The sequence below is a fragment of the Lissotriton helveticus genome, chromosome 12 (assembly GCF_964261635.1).
Source record: "Lissotriton helveticus chromosome 12, aLisHel1.1, whole genome shotgun sequence".
In the NCBI taxonomy this organism is placed as follows: Eukaryota; Metazoa; Chordata; class Amphibia; order Caudata; family Salamandridae; genus Lissotriton; species Lissotriton helveticus.
This window is the reverse complement of record NC_136073.1, coordinates 28,221,706-28,239,586: the sequence shown is the minus strand read 5'-3', so window position 1 is coordinate 28,239,586 and position 17,881 is coordinate 28,221,706. Positions and strand designations below refer to the sequence as shown.

The 17,881-nt window shown below is 48.8% G+C and overlaps 1 protein-coding gene across 1 annotated transcript in view; it reads left to right on the top strand.

The window, feature by feature from the left end:
• TMEM102 (transmembrane protein 102) overlaps positions 1 to 5,226 on the top strand; it is a 29,701-nt gene extending 24,475 nt beyond the window's left edge. Inside the window, 1 exon segment of the mRNA XM_078669079.1 lies at positions 3,759 to 5,226. Coding sequence (XP_078525205.1) covers positions 3,759 to 5,011 — 1,253 coding nt within the window. The 3' untranslated portion in view covers positions 5,012 to 5,226.
• The last annotated feature ends 12,655 nt before the right edge of the window (positions 5,227 to 17,881 follow it).

Genomic DNA, 17,881 nt, shown 5'->3' with positions numbered 1-17,881 from the left:
ATGACTGGAATGGAGTTCCATATTTTTGGAGCGTTTCCAGAGAAGGAGGGTGATGGGGTTTTTTGATTGTGAGTTTTTGGGGGACTGAGAAGTAGTGTTAGTACTCCTGAGGGTTCTTGTCTGGCCGGCCTTAATGAGTTTGGCGGCCAGGTAGGCAGGTTTCCCAGTGTGCAGAGCTTTGTGTGTGAGAAAGGCAGTTCTGAAGTTGGCACACATTCCGATTGGGAGCCATTTTAGCTCTGTGAGAGCAGGAGAGATGTGTTCATATTTCTTTACTCCAGTGACCATCCTGGCAGCTACTTTGAGAGTTGATCTGAGGGGAGCAAGGTGGGTTCTTGCTGTGCCTGTAGCCTCTCTGTTAAGAGTTTGCGTGGTCTGACCCCCATCCCCCACATTGAAGGAGATGCTCATCGCTGCTGCTCCAAGAGCTATCTTGTGGCACGCGTCCACACCCTGTCATTCACGTTGTATTACGTGCACAGACCTTGGGTTAAGAGAAGTCGGGCAGATAATATTTTGTACCAGTGGGCTTGTATTTCAAGACTTGCAGGGGGGTGGGGGGCTTTTGGTTGGAGCACCGAGGTGGCACTAACCTCAGCCTATCTGCCCACCTGTAAGATTATGCTTTGTGTGCAGAGCTGTAAGCATGTCACCCCCTTTAAACAGACCCATGGACCAACCGTGCATGGGGGAGAGTCTTGGGGAGCTGTACACAGTAGGACTTTGTGACTCCACACTTTCCTCGGGCTTCATTGTCCTTCCAGTATACTAAAAATTGTATGTATGTGTGTGTGTCTATATATATATATATATATATATATATATATATAGATATATATATCTATATATATATATATATATATCTATATATATATATCCCAAACAGTACTGCTTCGGCGATCCTCAGCCTTACAACGCTGGTGCCGTAGGTGGCCGCAGTCGCCACACTTTATTTTGCCAACGATTCCTCATTCACCTCCACATTCGGCAAGTCCTTGCTTCTCGCCGAAACGCGTCGTCTTTGTTTGGAGAGTGCACATTAAATACTAATTGTGCCTGCACCTACCTGGTGTGCCGTTTTTCCTTGAAACCGAATGTGGAGGTGAATGAGGAATCATTGGCAAAATATATATATATATATATATATATATATATATATATATATATATATATATATATATATATATATATATATATATCCCAAACAGTACTGCTTCGGCGATCCTCAGCCTTACAACGCTGGTGCCGTAGGTGGCCGCAGTCGCCACACTTTATTTTGCCAACGATTCCTCATTCACCTCCACATTCGGTTTATCAAGTCCTTGCTTCTCGCCGAAACGCGTCGTCTTTGTTTGGAGAGTGCACATTAAATACTAATTGTGCCTGAACCTACCTGGTGTGCCGTTTTTCCTTGAAACCGAATGTGGAGGTGAATGAGGAATCATTGGCAAAATATATATATATATATATATATATATATATATATATATATATATATATATATATATATATACGCCCAAGTCATGCACAGTGATATTATCAATGAATTTGTCATGAGTGATGTAATATCTAGGGTATTAGCAGTGCATGGCGAGGGCGCAAGTTATAGTTACCCTGGGGCACAAGTTATAGGTACTTGAGGTGTCTTGTAAGTAACTTGCCCTTCTCTGACACAATTGTAGACCTGTTGGAGAATGGGGGGTTGGGAGGGGCAGATCATGCAACAAAGCCCCTCATTTAAATGTTTAGATGCCTGTGGGAGATGGTGGATCTGTGACGCCCTTCAATATATTTTTTTTTCTTGGGTTCTGATGGGAGAAGACTCTTAATGCTTCCAATTCTTTGTTCTATCATCAGAGGGCCTTTGACTATAGCCCGGCTATCTTCAGCATTTCATACCTATGTGGACCGTAATGTCACAGGGGAAAGTATATGATGTATGCAACTGTTGGGGCACTATTGGTCGTGATGAAAATCTTCATTTTTACTTCTACCAGAATAGACTACTGTTCAGACAGGCTTTTGTGATCGAGGTAAAAACGAAGGAAGCCCAGCACCAAAGGTGCAGAGTCAGGAAAAGGCTTCTAGTTGAAACAAGAATTAGCAAAGCCACTTGGTCTCACTTTAAATATTCAGTTTCCAACCTATTAGCTTTGCCAATGCTTGTTTACCATGGCATAGTTTATGATGAATATAACCGAAACTACTCAGAGGTGGCCACTCCTCATAAGCAACCATCTGCTCTCGCTGGTGGACTTTTTTGAATGTTTTTCACCCTAAAGTATTAAAAGATGGCGGCCTGTGTGTCTCAACACACAGGTAATCAATCCTATTTAAATGTCTTTATGGAAATAATACCTTTCAAAGAAGGCTCCCTGCGTGTGTGTCCACACACAGGTAATCGACCCTATTTAATTGTCTTTATGGAAAGAATACCTTTCCAAGATGTCTGCCTGCGTGTGTGTGTGTCCACACACAGTTAATCAACCCTATTTAAATGTCTTTATGGAAAGAATACCTTTCAAAGATGGCTGCCTGCGTGTCCACACACAGGCAATCAATCCTATTTAAATGTCTTTATGGAAAGAATACCTTTCCAAGATGTCTGCCTGTGTGTGTGTGTGTGTGTGTCCACACACAGTTAATCAACCCTATTTAAATGTCTTTATGGAAAGAATACCTTTCAAAGATGGCTGCCTGCGTGTCCACACACAGGCAATCAATCCTATTTAAATGTCTTTATGGAAAGAATACCTTTCAAAGATGGCTGCCTGCGTGTCCACACACAGGCAATCAATCATATTTAAATGTCTTTATGGAAAGAATACCTTTCAAAGATGTCTGCCTGTGTGCGGGTGTCCACGCACGGGCAATCAATCCTATTTAAATGCCTTTATGGAAAAATACCAGTCCCAGATGGGCGCCTGGTTGATGTTGGAATTACGAAAGAAATTATACAAGTATTGGCAATATTGATGTGCAGGTTGGTAAGGGGTTGAAGAAAGAGTGTGTGGGCCACTAGGCGAACACGGGTCTTAGAAGTGGCTAGGAATAGTGCAGGGCATGGCAACCAGAGCAGGTGGGAAGCAGGGAAAGAGCAGAAGTGCAACGGAGAGTGAGGGAGCCGCTGCAAAGAAAATAGCTCCTCGTGCACAGTAATGCATGCACTCCATTGGAGGCAGAATGACGCAGAAACAGATGACTGAATGAGGTGAAAGCATGTGGGCTGATCGGGATATGTGATTGACAGTGTCACAAACCAATGGCTGTAACCGGAAGAACACAAAAGCCAATGGCTGGAAGTGGCCGATCCAGAGCCCACATTAGGCATATGGGTATTAAATGGAATAGTCTGTTGACAACAAACAACTTAAGCTGTGTGTGGTTGAGACCTAGAAATCATGCAGGTAGTGACGCTGGAATCCTGATGGATTTGTATACCTTGTTTCTTCAAATACTACTTCTCATGTCCCCCCCCCCCTTCCTCTTCTTCTTCCTCCCCTACTCCAACCTCAACGCTCTGACTTTTCTGTGGCTTTCCCTTCCCCCTCTTTCCACAGTGCATCGCGATCTCCCTTCCCCTCTCCTTTTTCTCCCTTCCCCTGGCCTTTTTCTAATTTCCACTATTTTTTTTCCTTTTGTTACTGGCTTCTCTGACCAGGTCTTTACTTCTCTGATATTCTGTCACTTTCTCAGTCCTTCTTAACTCATTCCTCTTTCCCCATCATCATGACGCTAGCTCTTCTCTGTCTCCTCAGGCCTGGTGCAGAAGCTGGACCACAGACTCCCGGTTGCCAACGAGTACCTGCTTCTGTCGGGCGGCATCCGCGAGGGTGTGCTCGACATGGACCCCGACCAGCTGGGGGACTACGCCCGAGGTACCGACTATGACCTGGACTTCACCCTGCTGGTGCCTGCCCTGAAGCTGCACGATCGCAACCAACCGGTCACCCTGGACATGCGCCAGTCCTTGCCCTGCCATACCTGGCTCAGCTTACATCTCTTTGATGCGACCGTCATTGAGCGTTGGCGGGAACTCTGCTGCGAAGAGGGGATGGACCCGCCGGGTAGCGGTGCCCTCTACTTCTCGCCCACCAAGGTGGCTGATTGGTTCTTCCGCTCAGTGTCCTCTGTGCTGGAAGAGATCCGCCAGAACCCCCAACGTGGGATGCCAAGGACAGTGCGCGCAGAGCAGAATGGCCAGTTGACCACTGTAATCCTCACCGCTGGCTCCAGCCGCATTCTGTATGACCTCGTGCCTGTGGTGTCCTTCAAGGGGTGGCCAGCAGTAGCCCAGGGCTGGTTGTCAGAGAACCACTTTTGGGACGGGAAGATCACAGAGGAGGAGGTGATTGGTGGCTTCTACTTAGTACCATCTTGTTCGCGTGGTGGGCTCGCGACACACGAGTGGCGCCTGGCGTTCTCGCGCAGCGAGGTGCAGCTGAAGAAGTGTATCCCATCACCGCTGCTGCAAGCCTTCCAGGCCTGCAAGGCCATCATTGTCAAACTGCTGTCCAGGCCCCGGGCCATCAGCCCCTACCATCTGAGGACCATCATGCTCTGGGCCTGTGACCGCCTCCCCACCAGCTACTTGCTGGAATCACAGAACACGGCCCACTTCCTGCTTGGCCTGGTGGATGACCTGAACTACTGTCTGCTCAACAAGTGCTGCCCCAACTTCTTCCTCCCACAGTGTAATATGTTTGAGCACCTCTCTGACGAGACCGCCATATTGTTGGCCCGCAAGTTGTCCTCGGTGCGGGCCGAGCCAGCCGAGCACCTCAGCACCGCCATCGAGCACGCCAAGGCGGCAGGCAAGCTGCACGGTGCCGGGGTGCTGCCGGCGGCTCTAGCAGCTGAAGGCGCCCCACCTATCATGGCGGAGGAGAACGGGCTGGCCCGAAAGATCAAGCAGTTGGTGACAGAGAATCAAGGGAAGTCCATTTCGGTGTTCCTGAACCCGGATGACGTCACAAGGCCCCACTTCCGCATCAACGACAAGTTCTTCTGAGCTGACAGTGGATTGGTTAACTGTAGATAAGGGGGAAATGGTACTTTCTTACCCTCTGTTGAATCTACCCAACTTTATAATATGATATTATTGCCAAAAGAAATTTAAAAAGTAAACGTTAAGGGGTTTGTGTGAACCAAATGCTTTTTCCAAAAGTGAATTCGTTTTACTTTTCAATTTCCATAGAATTAATAAAATTATAATATTCAATCTGTTAGCGATGCAACAGTCCACCTTGTTCCTACGGTGTCCTACTGTCCCAGAAGCAAGCAGTGACGCAGCCGGCGCGGCGCGCCTTCTCACCCGTCTGTGGTACTGTCGGTGCATCAGTTGTATTGGGAGGTGTTGGTGGTCGGCTATCCGGGGGTCTCGCGGCTGGCTTTGCATTCAAAGAGGGGCGCTTGCACTGGAATCCTACTATGAAGGGCAGGGTAGGATTGGGATCACAATTTGGCCCGGGCACCCCTTAAAAATAGTGGGCCACATTCCCAGAGTTCACCCATTTATAAAACAGCATTTGGCTAATCTCATTGGGCTCATTTTGAGAGAAATGTTTTATAAATTACATATTTTAAAGCACATAGAGCCAGAAACATTGGTGAAAGCTAGATGCACTACCTTTTGGCTGGGCGAGTGAGGTGAAATAATGTGGCCCAAAGGGCACACCTCCCTATGTGGCTATGTTTGCCACCTGCCCATTTTTAACCAGCATTACTGGTATTGTAATGTCCTGGTCGTAGGAAAATTAAGAAAATTGCCAAATGCTGATATTTTCTCCTCTGATCAATATGCACTTCAACCCGTTCCGTGCTCCCGTCGACCAACGTCGGCCAATGGCTGACGGAGCCCCGCCCACCCTTTAGAACGCCCGCACCACAGCGGAAAAACCGCCGCGGTTAAGGCATTAAACAATAAACATAGGGTGAGTGGAGTTTAAAATCTAGTCTAAAGCTGCCTTAATGATCCATGACAGATAGTTAAAAACTAAACAAAGACTGAAAAGCCATGGAAAGAGGAATGGGGACATTGTTATTATTGTATAACGAGTCTTCTTTTAGTATTATTATTCCAGCCTAAGCAGGCTCTTAAAACATGAGCGAACAGAAGACTATTGTCATTTGCCCAGAATCACAAGATGTTGAGCTGAGGCTGGGACTCGACCCTAACGTTACATCCTCTCAAATGTTCTCTCTGTGAAAGATGCCTCACAGTGAGGCCTAAGCAAACATACATCCCCTCTACCAAGGCCTGAAAGGCTGAGGTGCCAACAACTGGCCCCAGATGTCAAGTCAAGTCAAGTCATAGGATTTATATAGCGCACTACATACCCAGAGGGTTTCAAGGCGCTTAGGAAGGGGAGGAGGATTATTTGTCAAATATCCACGTTTTAAGCTGCTTTCTGAACGCTAGGTGATTCTGGGTGAGGCGAAGGTAAGCGGGGAGTGAGTTCCATGTTTTGGCAGCCAGGTAAGAGAAGGATCTGCCTCCCATGGTGGTCTTGTTGATGCGAGGTACAGTGGCGAAGGCTTGGTTGGAGGAGCGAAGTTGGCGGGAGGGGGAGTAGAAGATGGGACCCATCACCCTTCACTTACTCTTCCATCTCCCGTATAGCCTCATGGCGATGGCCTGGCGCTGCTGTTGCTCCAGGTGAGCTGAGGTGATAATGGCCCAACTGTTGCATGACCTGCTCCCAGCAAGGTACCTCAGTTTAACAGCAGGGAAGTGACACTGTATTTGTATTTGTAGTGTATTTTGTAAAGCGCACAGCTGCCCCAACGGGGCGTCCCGGCGCTGTATAACGCTGTGGAACCCTTCCTGGCTCTCCCTGTGAGAAGCCCCTCCTGGACACCCCCAAGGTGAAGCCAGGCATCCCAGTGTTGTATGGGCCGTTGTGGAGATTAAGCAAGCTATTGCCCAGAGTTGCAGAGTGGGACCCATGATTAGACTAGGCACCGAGGCGAGAATTATTGAGTCCGCGGACATTGAGCTCAAGACCCTGCCGCGTCGGGACTTGAACCCTGGTCCTGGGCCTGATCTCTGCTTCAGAGTATGCCGCTCTAACCAGTGAGCCACACTTCTCCCTTCGGAGCGTCTGCCCCAGCCCCACGGGGACCAAGCTAAAGTCTATAGTGGCAGAACACTGACAGAGCAAGGTTGCTGCAAAAGGCGGGGCAGCGACAGTAAGGCTCTGTGGGTCAGTTCATAGAGCTAACAAAAAAACAGCCCACAGGTCACCGGCCAATGCCCGGCTGCCCGCCTTCCCAATCCGACGCTGATGAAGGGGTTTGAATGTAAATACCAGCATTTGTGAAGCGCATAGCTACCTCCGACGGGGGTGTCCTGGCGCTGGGGGCCCTCGGGAAGATTAAGCGAGCTATTGCCCAGAGTCGCATGGTGCTGAGCTAACCTGCTGCCGGAGCCGGGGATCGAACCGTGAACCCCGTAGTCAGGCACCCTGGCCGCTGCGCCACACCTCTTCCACAGTTTACAACAGTAAGAGCTGTATAGCATGGTTTGCGTAACCAGCAGCAGAAAGCATGTGGTCTTCAGACGTCTTGGCTTCGGAAAGGTTTGGTTCATACTCTAGACGCCTACGTCACAAGGCCTCCTCTTGAAATCTCTTGTCTTCTTGAACAGCGGAGGGGCTCAGAGGTGGTCTGTGCAGGCTTCAAGCGCTTGTCATCACTGTGGGTTGGGGAGTGGTTGGGAGTGGGGGACGGGGGTAGCAGTTAGGGTTAGGAGATGGCTTCATGTTCCGTAGCCGAATGTGGGTGTCTGAGTTGGGGAACACACTGTGCCCCGGAAGTACACCTACTTTTCTGGCAGCAGAATTAATGAATAAATGATTGCTTTTTTAGAGCTCAGAGCAGTGCTTAATTTGTAAAATATTGAGTGCCAGGGCTCTGACTAGGAGGCCACTGCAGCTTGCACCACCCATCACCTGTAATTGCTGCTAAAACAACTACAAACTATCTCTCTCACATGTAGAAGTGACAGTTCAGATTATTATTATATATAGTTTTATATAGCACCAGTTACATTACATGAGGACACACATTCATTTTAGGCACGGGGAGATTAGGTGATTTGCCCAGAATCACAGGAGGTTTTGGCGTCGTTACCGAGACTCGAACCCAGATCCCCGAGCACCTTAGCCGTTAGGCCAACTCCTCTCCCAAGGAGATTATTCCAGGTCCCCAAAGCTAAAGGAATGGCTAAGGAGACCGGTATTAGCAATTCTACTGTATATTGAATTCCTAAATAACTGTTTTTCTGCTAATCTCTAAATTAGATGTGCAGCCCCACCATTTGGTAGACTGTTTTAAGTATGGTGTTGACAATTAAGTGCCGAGCACCGGAAACCAATTAAGTGCCGGTGCTGAGCACCGGAAGGCACCGGCTCAAATTAGGCACTAGCCAAGGGATCACTAGCTGGTCCAGCAGCTTCCGGCGATAAGCGTAGCATGCTTGGGGGTGGAGGTGCAGACTGGACTAGAACTTACCGAGAATACGTCAAAACTGCGGACGTCAGGAGTCCGCGGGGCAGAGGCAGTCCAAGGCACGCCAATTGTTACTGGGGCCCCGGGTCAGTGGTCCTCAAGGGCCGCAGGATTCAACAACATGGACAGTTGTCAGGTGAAAAGTGACAGCGTAGCGATGGTGTTTGAACATCAGTGGTGACGTGTACCGAGACTCTGAGGTGGGGGTGGGTGTCACCCCAGAGGTGCCTAGTGCCGTCAGTGCTGGTGGGAGGAGTCTAGTACCTTCTGGGTGTGAACCCTAATATTCACTGCCAAAGGAGTTGTGTTGGTGGGTGTGTCACCTCACCACCGCACCCCTATATATTGAAAAAGAAATGGGGTGAGCATAGCTGGACCAAGAGTACAACAGGCCCCTTATTTTGTTTTAACTCTGGAGATGCTTTCAGGATAAGGGGGTGTATCTGCACATGCTAAGGGAAACCGTGCAAGATTAGTGACAGCTGTCACCCCAGTACTTCAGAGTGGTAGATTGGGGGTGTAGGGTACCCATGGAAGAAGGAATGGTGCTCTCAGGGGTGTGCAATAAACCAGCGTTGTCGTAGATGGGGTACCGTAGGGGTCACTCTATGGAGGAGGCCTGTCACAGGGTGGGGATGCCCTTGATTGGGGCTAGCTGGGCACATTGCCTCCTGCTGTGATGTGCCATGTTCGGAGGCCTGCGCTGCACCATCCCTGATGTCCTAGTGAGAAGCCTTCAGCGGGGAAGAGTCCCTGCACCCCAACTCTTGACCACCCCTTCCAAGGGTCAGGCCAGCAGTGACCGCCCCCAGACTCCGTGCTCACCGGTGGTCAAGCACAGTGCACCAGAGTACAGAACTACAAGGTGACCCTTGTCTACCACCACCGACTGTCCCTTGCAGCTCTGCTGACCCATCTAGAGGCAGGAATGTGTTACTGCACCCAGACAACAGACTTCCCTTCCCAGGAGCCATGCACACCTTTTCTTGGTGCTCAAACGCAGTACTCCAGAATCCAGACTCCTAGCAAAGCTATCCCGCCATGATTGGACATCGAGCCTGCGCACAAGAACACCTCCCCCCTAACCCTTGGACTCCCCCAAACTAAGCTATGAGGATATCCGTAGAAAGAAGCTCTTTAAGTGGGGGTGAGTGAGCACAGGCAGGGCCAGGACTTGAATCCTAGGGCTGTAGACTCACCCTGCCCAGTGTTACGGCCATGGTGAGCGCCATCTTGCTGTGGTGTCTCCATGCCGCGGCCGCAACACCCTATCAGAAAGCTTCAATGAGCGAGAACCGTGCACGCTGCAGTCCAGAGCCGGGGCGGGTGCAAAGCCGCCCCGCGTACAGCACATGAATGATTTTATGTCACACTATCGACAAAGCCTTCTGTGACTGGGGCTTCTCCGTGGTGTCAGAGTAGAGTTGGTGCCAGGTCTAAGTATCGCTACACTCTTGGGTGTAACTGCCAGGCAAACATTAGCAGTATATTTTAAACACGTATTGCGCTGTGCTTGTGTTTTTGACCTTGTATTTTTAATTTTTTTTAGTTTTTTTGCACCTTCGGGTAATTGTATTGCGCTTTTATAAATCTCTTTATAATTTTTCACTTACATTAAACTCACTGTCTGCTGAAGTCGCCAAGTCCGAGCTTTCCAGACCGCCGCAGCTTTATAGCGGTTTGCTGCGGAGAAAGCCCTTGTGACTCACTTCCAGGTGGGCTGCTGTTAGCGCTCTAGTGCACATGGCTTAACCCGTTCCGTGCTGCACTACCTCCCCATTGCTGCCGTCGGCCAATGGCCGACGCGGCCCCGCCCTTTTTGCGGAAGTGCCGCACTTCCGCAAAATCACAGCCGCCGGTTAAGGTGTTATATGCAGATGCAGGGCCGGATGTGAAGCGGACGCGTGCAGCGGGCATGCCTCGTCAAAGGCAAGCCCGTCTGCACCCAGGAGCCAGTACCCCCTGGCTCACCTGGGAAAAATAACAGACCCCCACTATTATTATTCAACGGCCACTGCTTACCAGCTGGGATCTCACACAAGTTAACTGCCCCTGAACAACTCTTTTGCACCAACAGCTTCCCCCATATCCTAGAGGGCCCGATGACTTGTTACAAATGTCGTTTCCAAAACTCACTTGATTTGGGGAGCTTTACTGGGTCCGACCATGGCCCAAAACTCATTAAGAAAGATTTAAAAAGCCTCCTTTGTAATGTAAGATCGCTAGCCAAACTCGCGACAGAAATATGGGATTTAATCACTACTCAATTACCGGATATCTTGTGTATGACGGAAACTTGGCTGAATCCCTCCAATATCCCCGTAATCACATTGGCCATTCTAGATAACTATAAACTAATTAAAAAAGCTATAGTCTGGAAAACAGGAGGAGGCATTGCCACTGTCTTTAAAAACACCATTAATGTGACATGGATCACGACTAGTAACACTGATGCTATGGAATTAGGCATTTTCAAAATAATTCTCCCTGCTACGGAAAGCTGGAACGGAGCCTTGATTTACCGTAGCCCTAGTTATAAGGCATGTGCCAGTCAACAGCTGGTAGAATCAATAGCCACCCATGTTCTAGCCACTAAAACCTTTCTTCTCCTGGGGGATTTCAATTTCCATGGGGAAGATCACACTAACGCTGAAGTGGCGAAACTACTAGCCGATCTGAAAAGGCTCGATCAGTCCCAACGATTCAGAGGCCCTACGCATATAGCCGGTCCCTCTCTTGACCTACTGTTTTCCAATTCTGAACTACTTGAATGCGAGGCTCCAACCCATCTTACATGGACTGATCATTTTCTAATCTCCTTTTATGTTCAGACTCCACCATCACCTGACTTGATGAAAAATAATAGAGCAGCAATAAACTCTTGCACAAATTTACTCGCAAAGACTTTAGTAAACCATTCCACTTCTGTGTGTCGTAGTGCAATCCTGAGTTACTGACATTCTGAACACTTTTAACATGGCACCAACAGAAGCCTTCGATCTAACAGTATCCTATAAAAACTATAGCTCCGCCGTGCAACGACTCTCTACTGCCTGGTTTACCAACGAGCTAAATCTAGAAAAATCGGCGTGTAAGAAGTTATAGACACGTTGGCGTAGAACTAAAACACCACTTTACAAGGACCTTTACATACCAGCATTGTTTCATTATCACTACAATATCAAAATCTCAAGACGAAATTCCATTATTAATCAAATTGAATTGGCAGGTAACTCCTCCAAAGCACTTTTTAATATTGTTCTAGACTTCACCACCCCACGAGCATGTGCCAATCTCCTACAGGTTCCTAAGAGCTTTGTGATTCACTGGCTAATTTTTTTGAGGAGAAAATCTCCCTAGACCGCTTTGTACCTTTTTACCCTAGAGGAAATCCGTAGCTCGCTGGTGGCTGCCAAATCAGGCTCTCCTCTGGAAATGTGTCTTCCGAATACAATGTTGTTGCTATCTAACCACCTTGCCGCGGCTATCGTAGAGGTTTTTAACTACTCGGTGGAAACGGGCACCATCCCTGCGGAGTGGAAGGCGTCATGTGTTTGAAACAATTTCTTTTTTTTATTAAAACAAATCTATCGCCCCATATCCTTGCTTCCCCTTTAGGGCAAATTGCTTGAAGGTTTAATCCACAAACAACTAGTTTCCTACCTTGAAGTCAATCATATCCTGGATCCCTCACAATCTGGCTTTCGACCTGGCCATAGTACAGATATGGCATTGCTGGCAGTGACTGAAGCTCTGCGACTCGCTCTGGATGCAGGAAGCTCAATCATGCTTGTGCTATTGGATCTCTCAGCAACCTTCGATACTGTTTCTCATGTTAGTCTACCGGCGAGGCTGCGAGAGATCGGCATTCAAGGCCCTGCTCTTAAACGGCACCACCATTTGTTTGAAAGACAGACATCAAACCGTCATCCTGGGCCAAATTCCTCTTGTAAAATGCAACTAGACAAGGTTTCCCCACAGGGCTCCTGTTTGAGCCCTACTTTGTTTAATATCTATATTCCCCCCTTTGCTAAGATCATACTTGGACGATACCCAGTTGTTCTTTACATTAGAGTCCGACCAGGCGGCCACTAAAAAGCGCTGTACCCTGGGTATGTTAGCCGTCTTTGACTGGATGAATGAGAATCGTCTCCAATTGAATGTAGACAAGACCGACATTATGCTGCTGGGAAAGGCTTCCAGTATCTTGACTGATGAATGGTGGTCTAAACAATTGGGATCAGCGTCTATGCCCAAGAAATCTGTTAAGAATCTTGGTATAAAAATCGATCAAACTCTAACGATGAAAGAGCACAATTTGACCACCTCCATAATGTACTTTCTGACCATGCTTCTACTGCATAGAACATTTCCCTATCTCCCCACATAGGCTAGAAGAACCCTAGTACAGGCCTTAGTAACAAGTAGGCTGGATTATGGCAACGCTCTCTTGTCGGCAGCAAATGAGACGCTGGTAACCAAACTACAGGTAGTCCAAAACACTACAGCCAGGCTTGTTCTCAATTGCCTACCGGCACCTCTTGGGCCCCGCTGCTCAAGGAGCTGCAGTCATATTGAAAAAAAAGCGGTTGTTTCAAGATCTGCTGCCTTACCCACAATGCATTAAAAGGCAAAGGGCATGCATATCTGACTCCACCTGAGCGACCTGCACTGGCTCCCCGTCGACAAGAGGATCACCTTCAAGCTCCTCACCCACGCACACAAAGCGTTTCACAACACCGGACCAGCCTATCTGAACAGCAGACTCCGCTTCTACACCCCCATCCGCCAGCCAGGGGCGTAACACAGGCCCCTGCAGCCCCCGCGGTGGGGGGGGCCATCACCCTCCAGGGGGCCACCTCAGCACCGCACTTCTGCTGGGGGGCACTAGATTGAGCCCAGAGGGGGTCCCTTCACGTACCCTGCAGGGGGGCCCCTCAAGGTTCGTTACGCCACTGCCGCCAGCTCTGCTCCGCCATCCTCGCCCTCCCCGCTGTCCCCCGCATCCAACGAACGACCGCCGGTGGCAGATCCTTCTCCTACCTCGCCCCCAAGACCTGGAACACCCTCCCTACCCACCTACGGCAGACCCAAGACCTACTCACTTTCAGAAGACTCCTAACGACCTAGCTCTTCGAGCAGTAGCGGCATCCCCCTCCCCTCAGCTCCTTGAGACCCTCACGGGTAAGTAGCGCTCTCTACAAGTACTCTGATTGATTGATATATATCTGCAAAAAATAAACTATATACACCGAGCCGCAGGCTAAGATCGTGTGATAAAGCCTTATAATAATGTTCCCCGCATTCCGCTGACCTGTTGTGGGGGAAAAGCCTTCTCTTACCTTGCGCCCCACTACTGGAACAAACTGCCTCTGCACGTTCGCATTTGTAGTAACCATTGTTATTTTAGGAAACTACTTGCAGCCCATCTGTTTTAATTCCTACCCTCTCGCTGATACTTATGATCCGATACAGCGTCGAGATGCCCCTGGGTGAGTCGTGTGCTCTATTAAATTGAAATAACATAACACAGCAGGTCCCCCAGACTGCTCTAAAGATAAACTAGAACTGATAACTAAAGCTGCATTTTAACTGGACACTCCAGACGCCAAAGCGGAGTAATTCTCATCGGTAACTAGCACTGCAGCTTAACCAGACACTTGGACATTAGTAAAGAATACTTACATTTATTAAATAGAATAAACACGTAATAGCTCCAAACACCAGTACAATCCAGCAGTCAAAACTAGCAAAACTGCCTAACCAGTTTCTTCGGGCAGCTCTACACATTAACGAGAATTGATAACCAGCAGTGAAAATTGGCACAACTACCTAACGCGCCCCTCCAGGCAGCTCTACGGGTTAACTGGAATGAATAACTAGTACTACGTTTAACTCTGCTCTTCTAACGCGGGTGCAGGTTAAATAGAATTCACAATTACCTATTGCATTATAATATTATTTAGTCGAGCCTTCCTGTGAGTTAACCGGTTGACTCCTGCTTCATAACGCTACTATGTGAACTAGTCTATAACTTCACACGGTTGCTAATAGTTGGCCAGATGCTGTTAACATACTGTGGTGGAACTAGTCGTATGTGACTGATTTAATGGCACACATCTGACATCTGCACATAAGTGCTAACAGTAGAGACATAAGGTGGCACTTGTTGTAAGCCTAGTTGGGCCATAGGTAACTTTGCTAGTAATAACCGCCTAGTGAATTCAAGCACTAGATTCGTTCACTGTGAGTAACCAGCATCCCAGCTAGAACCAGCGGTAACTGGGAAGACATCCCCGGCTACCCTTCCCGTAGCCATTGACATCAATAGACTGACCCTGCGGGTAACCAGCAGTGGCTCCTGGCCCTTACGTTTGACATCACTACGGTTAACTAGTACTGCTATGTAACGCCGCAGCTCGATAAGGCTAACCAACCTTGCACTGACAAAACGTGGTCCATTGGAGATAATAAACTCTCATCTGAAGCTCTCTGCTGCCACCTGATGCTCACAGGTAGAACTGCAGCACACCTGTTGCTGAGCTGACGTCGCCACGCATAGCCAGGCCGGCGCCACTGTGTACATTGATGCCCACACTGGAGCCTGTCTGACTGGCATTCCTGGCAGACGAGGTGGGCTAAGCAGCTGTGTTAGGCAGTGTGTGCACCAGGGTTACTGGGAACGCAGAGCTCTCTGACTGCAGGGTCAGGGGTCAGAGGCGCCTTCTGACTTGTCATTTTGTATTCTTGTTCTTGCAGGTTTTCATTTCACGTTAAAAGTGCATGACTACACGTCTAAGAATGCAAAACGTAAACCAGCTCTGCCTGGTCTGCTCATCCTTGCTATGGGGGTCTCTGATAATGGGAGGGCGACTTCACCAGGCTATAGGGCTTTGCCAGCCTGTCGTGAATAAACAATGTTCACGATTAGTGTAGCTGTAACAAGTCCATTTAATGGTTACAGCTGTATCACCAGAAAATCTTGGCCGAGGGGGCAGCTATTGTTGTGGCTGAACCGCTGCCCCCCCCCCCCCCCCGTCCCTTCCTCCCCCCCCCGTCCCTTCCTCCCCACCCCCGTCCCTTCCCCTCCACCCGTCCCTTCCCCTCCACCCGTCCGTCATCTTGCAAGCCCAACCTCGGAGTCTTGTCAATAAATCTATTTATACTGGAGGTAAGACCTTGTACATGGGGAGATCTATTTTAGTATTTTAATGTATCTCTGATTTTGACTCTGATTTTATTAAGGATGTTGTGTCTTACTGGACACAGTCTAGTGTTTTACCAGCCTCTCCCACGAGGGCTGGCCCATACACCCACCCTTCACCCATCCAACACAGGCCAGGTGACCCAGCCAATAAAAGAGCCCAAGTGCACATGTCCATGGCCAGTTCTATGCACCATATAATCTGTGTCTGCGTCCATTAATCACAAAACACACAAGGTGATGGACGGAATGTTGCACATTGACAAAACATTCACCCCCAGTCACAGATCTGGGTTTAATCCATCGTTATTTTGGTCACCAAGCCACGCCAGTTCAGACATGGCCATATGCAAATCAGTCTTCTTGACCCTGTGCCTCATGGGAACCGTCCAGCCCGAACTGCCAAGCCATGTCTTTCCTGGAGCGGAATCAAGCATCCTGGGACCGGTTTCGGGCTGTCCATTAATCACCCAGAGCCCATAACTTTACATTGGCGACGAGGCGGGTTGACCCCACCAGTCACCCGAAGCCAGCCGGCGCAAAGAGTGGCTTTTTCCGTATTGGGGGAGGAAACGGACCGCCTTCCTCAACTTCCCGTACCAGCGGTCGTTCCGCCTGCCGTGAGGGAGAAGTGTGATTTGGCTGTGAAGCCATCTAATTCCTCCTTTGTGAGGGGGAGCAGTGCAGAAAGGGAAAGCACCACGGAGCTTTCTACAGACACCCGCCAGCGACACAACTGAGTGTGGTAATAAAGCAGCGGTTTGTAGAAACCCATATGAGGGCCGGACTGGCATAAGCTTCATGATGGAGCAGGGCTCACTCACCAGTATCAGCATCACCCCATGTCTCCAAGCATACTGAAGGCCGCACAGTTGCAATGGCGAGTGACATCTCAGTGGCTACCCAACTACCACCTCGAGAGTGGAGAAGATTGGGCTGCACACCAAGAGAGCGACCACAAATCCATGAGTGGCAGCAGTAGAAATTACAAATTACAAAATATAGCGCCAGCTTAACCCGTAGTTATCGGGCGCTTTACATACACACTGTAAAAACAGAAGAAAATTACATTACATAGTAGGAAAGTGGTAAGGAAGCAAAACAGAGATAAAAAAAATGCAACATGAAAAATAAGTAAACCGTGCAGGGGAGGGAGAGAAAACAAACGAAGGTGGCTAACACAGTCCGGTCACCAACTATCCTTGAATGTCAAGAGAGAGAGGAATCAACTCGGATATTGAAGTCTAGGTTTGTTGACGTTGGTCAGGAAAGTATTTGTTAAGGAGATGGAGGTTCGGGTCCCTTTGGAAATAGGAGAAGGAGGGGTTGCGTCTGAGGACGCTAGGGAGAGGGTTTCACATCCTGGGAGCGTTGCCAGTAAACGATCGATACTGGGTGGTTTTATTTTTCAATTTTGGAGGAATAAGAAGGAGTGAGTTGGAGCTTCTCAGTGTTCTGGTTTGACCTGCTCTTACCAGTTTGTTGTTCAGGTAGTTGGGGGCCGGAGAGTGGATTGTTTTGTGTGTGATGTAGGCCAGTTTGTAAATACACCTCCTTTCCATGGGAAGCCAGTGGAGGGAGTTGAGAGCTGGAGTGATGTGTTCAAATCATCTTACTCCAGATATGAGTCGAGCGGCCATCTTCAGCACTGCCCTTAGAGGGGCTAGGTGAGCTTTTGGAGTCCCTGTAAGGATGGCATTCCCGTAGTCGATTTTAGAGAGAACTAGGGATTGAACTACTGTCTTGAGGCCATCATGGGGAAGAAAAGGGTTCAATTTCTTAAGGTGTTTTAGTGAGAAAAGCGCACCTTTTGCAGAGTTTTTGATGTGTGCCTCCATTGATAAGTTCTTGTCAAGGGTGATGCCAAGAGACTTAACTAAGTCGGATAGGATGAGGGGGCAGTTTTGGGCCATTAAGATTCTTGAGCCACTCTTGGATTGGACGGTGGTTACTTTTTGGAGAGAATAGAATTAATTCCGTTTCATCAGTGCTGCCTAGCGGTAGTTCCGGCACTGCACTTCAGCCCGGAAGACGTGTGAGTGCTCTGTTCGGAGATGTGCATTGTCCCGCAATTTAAGCCCCCTGCCTCACCTGCTCATAGCTTGAACAGGCATCATCAGGACAGTGTAGGCCCACAGTTGGAGAGACTGCCGTGGCCTGTGAAGA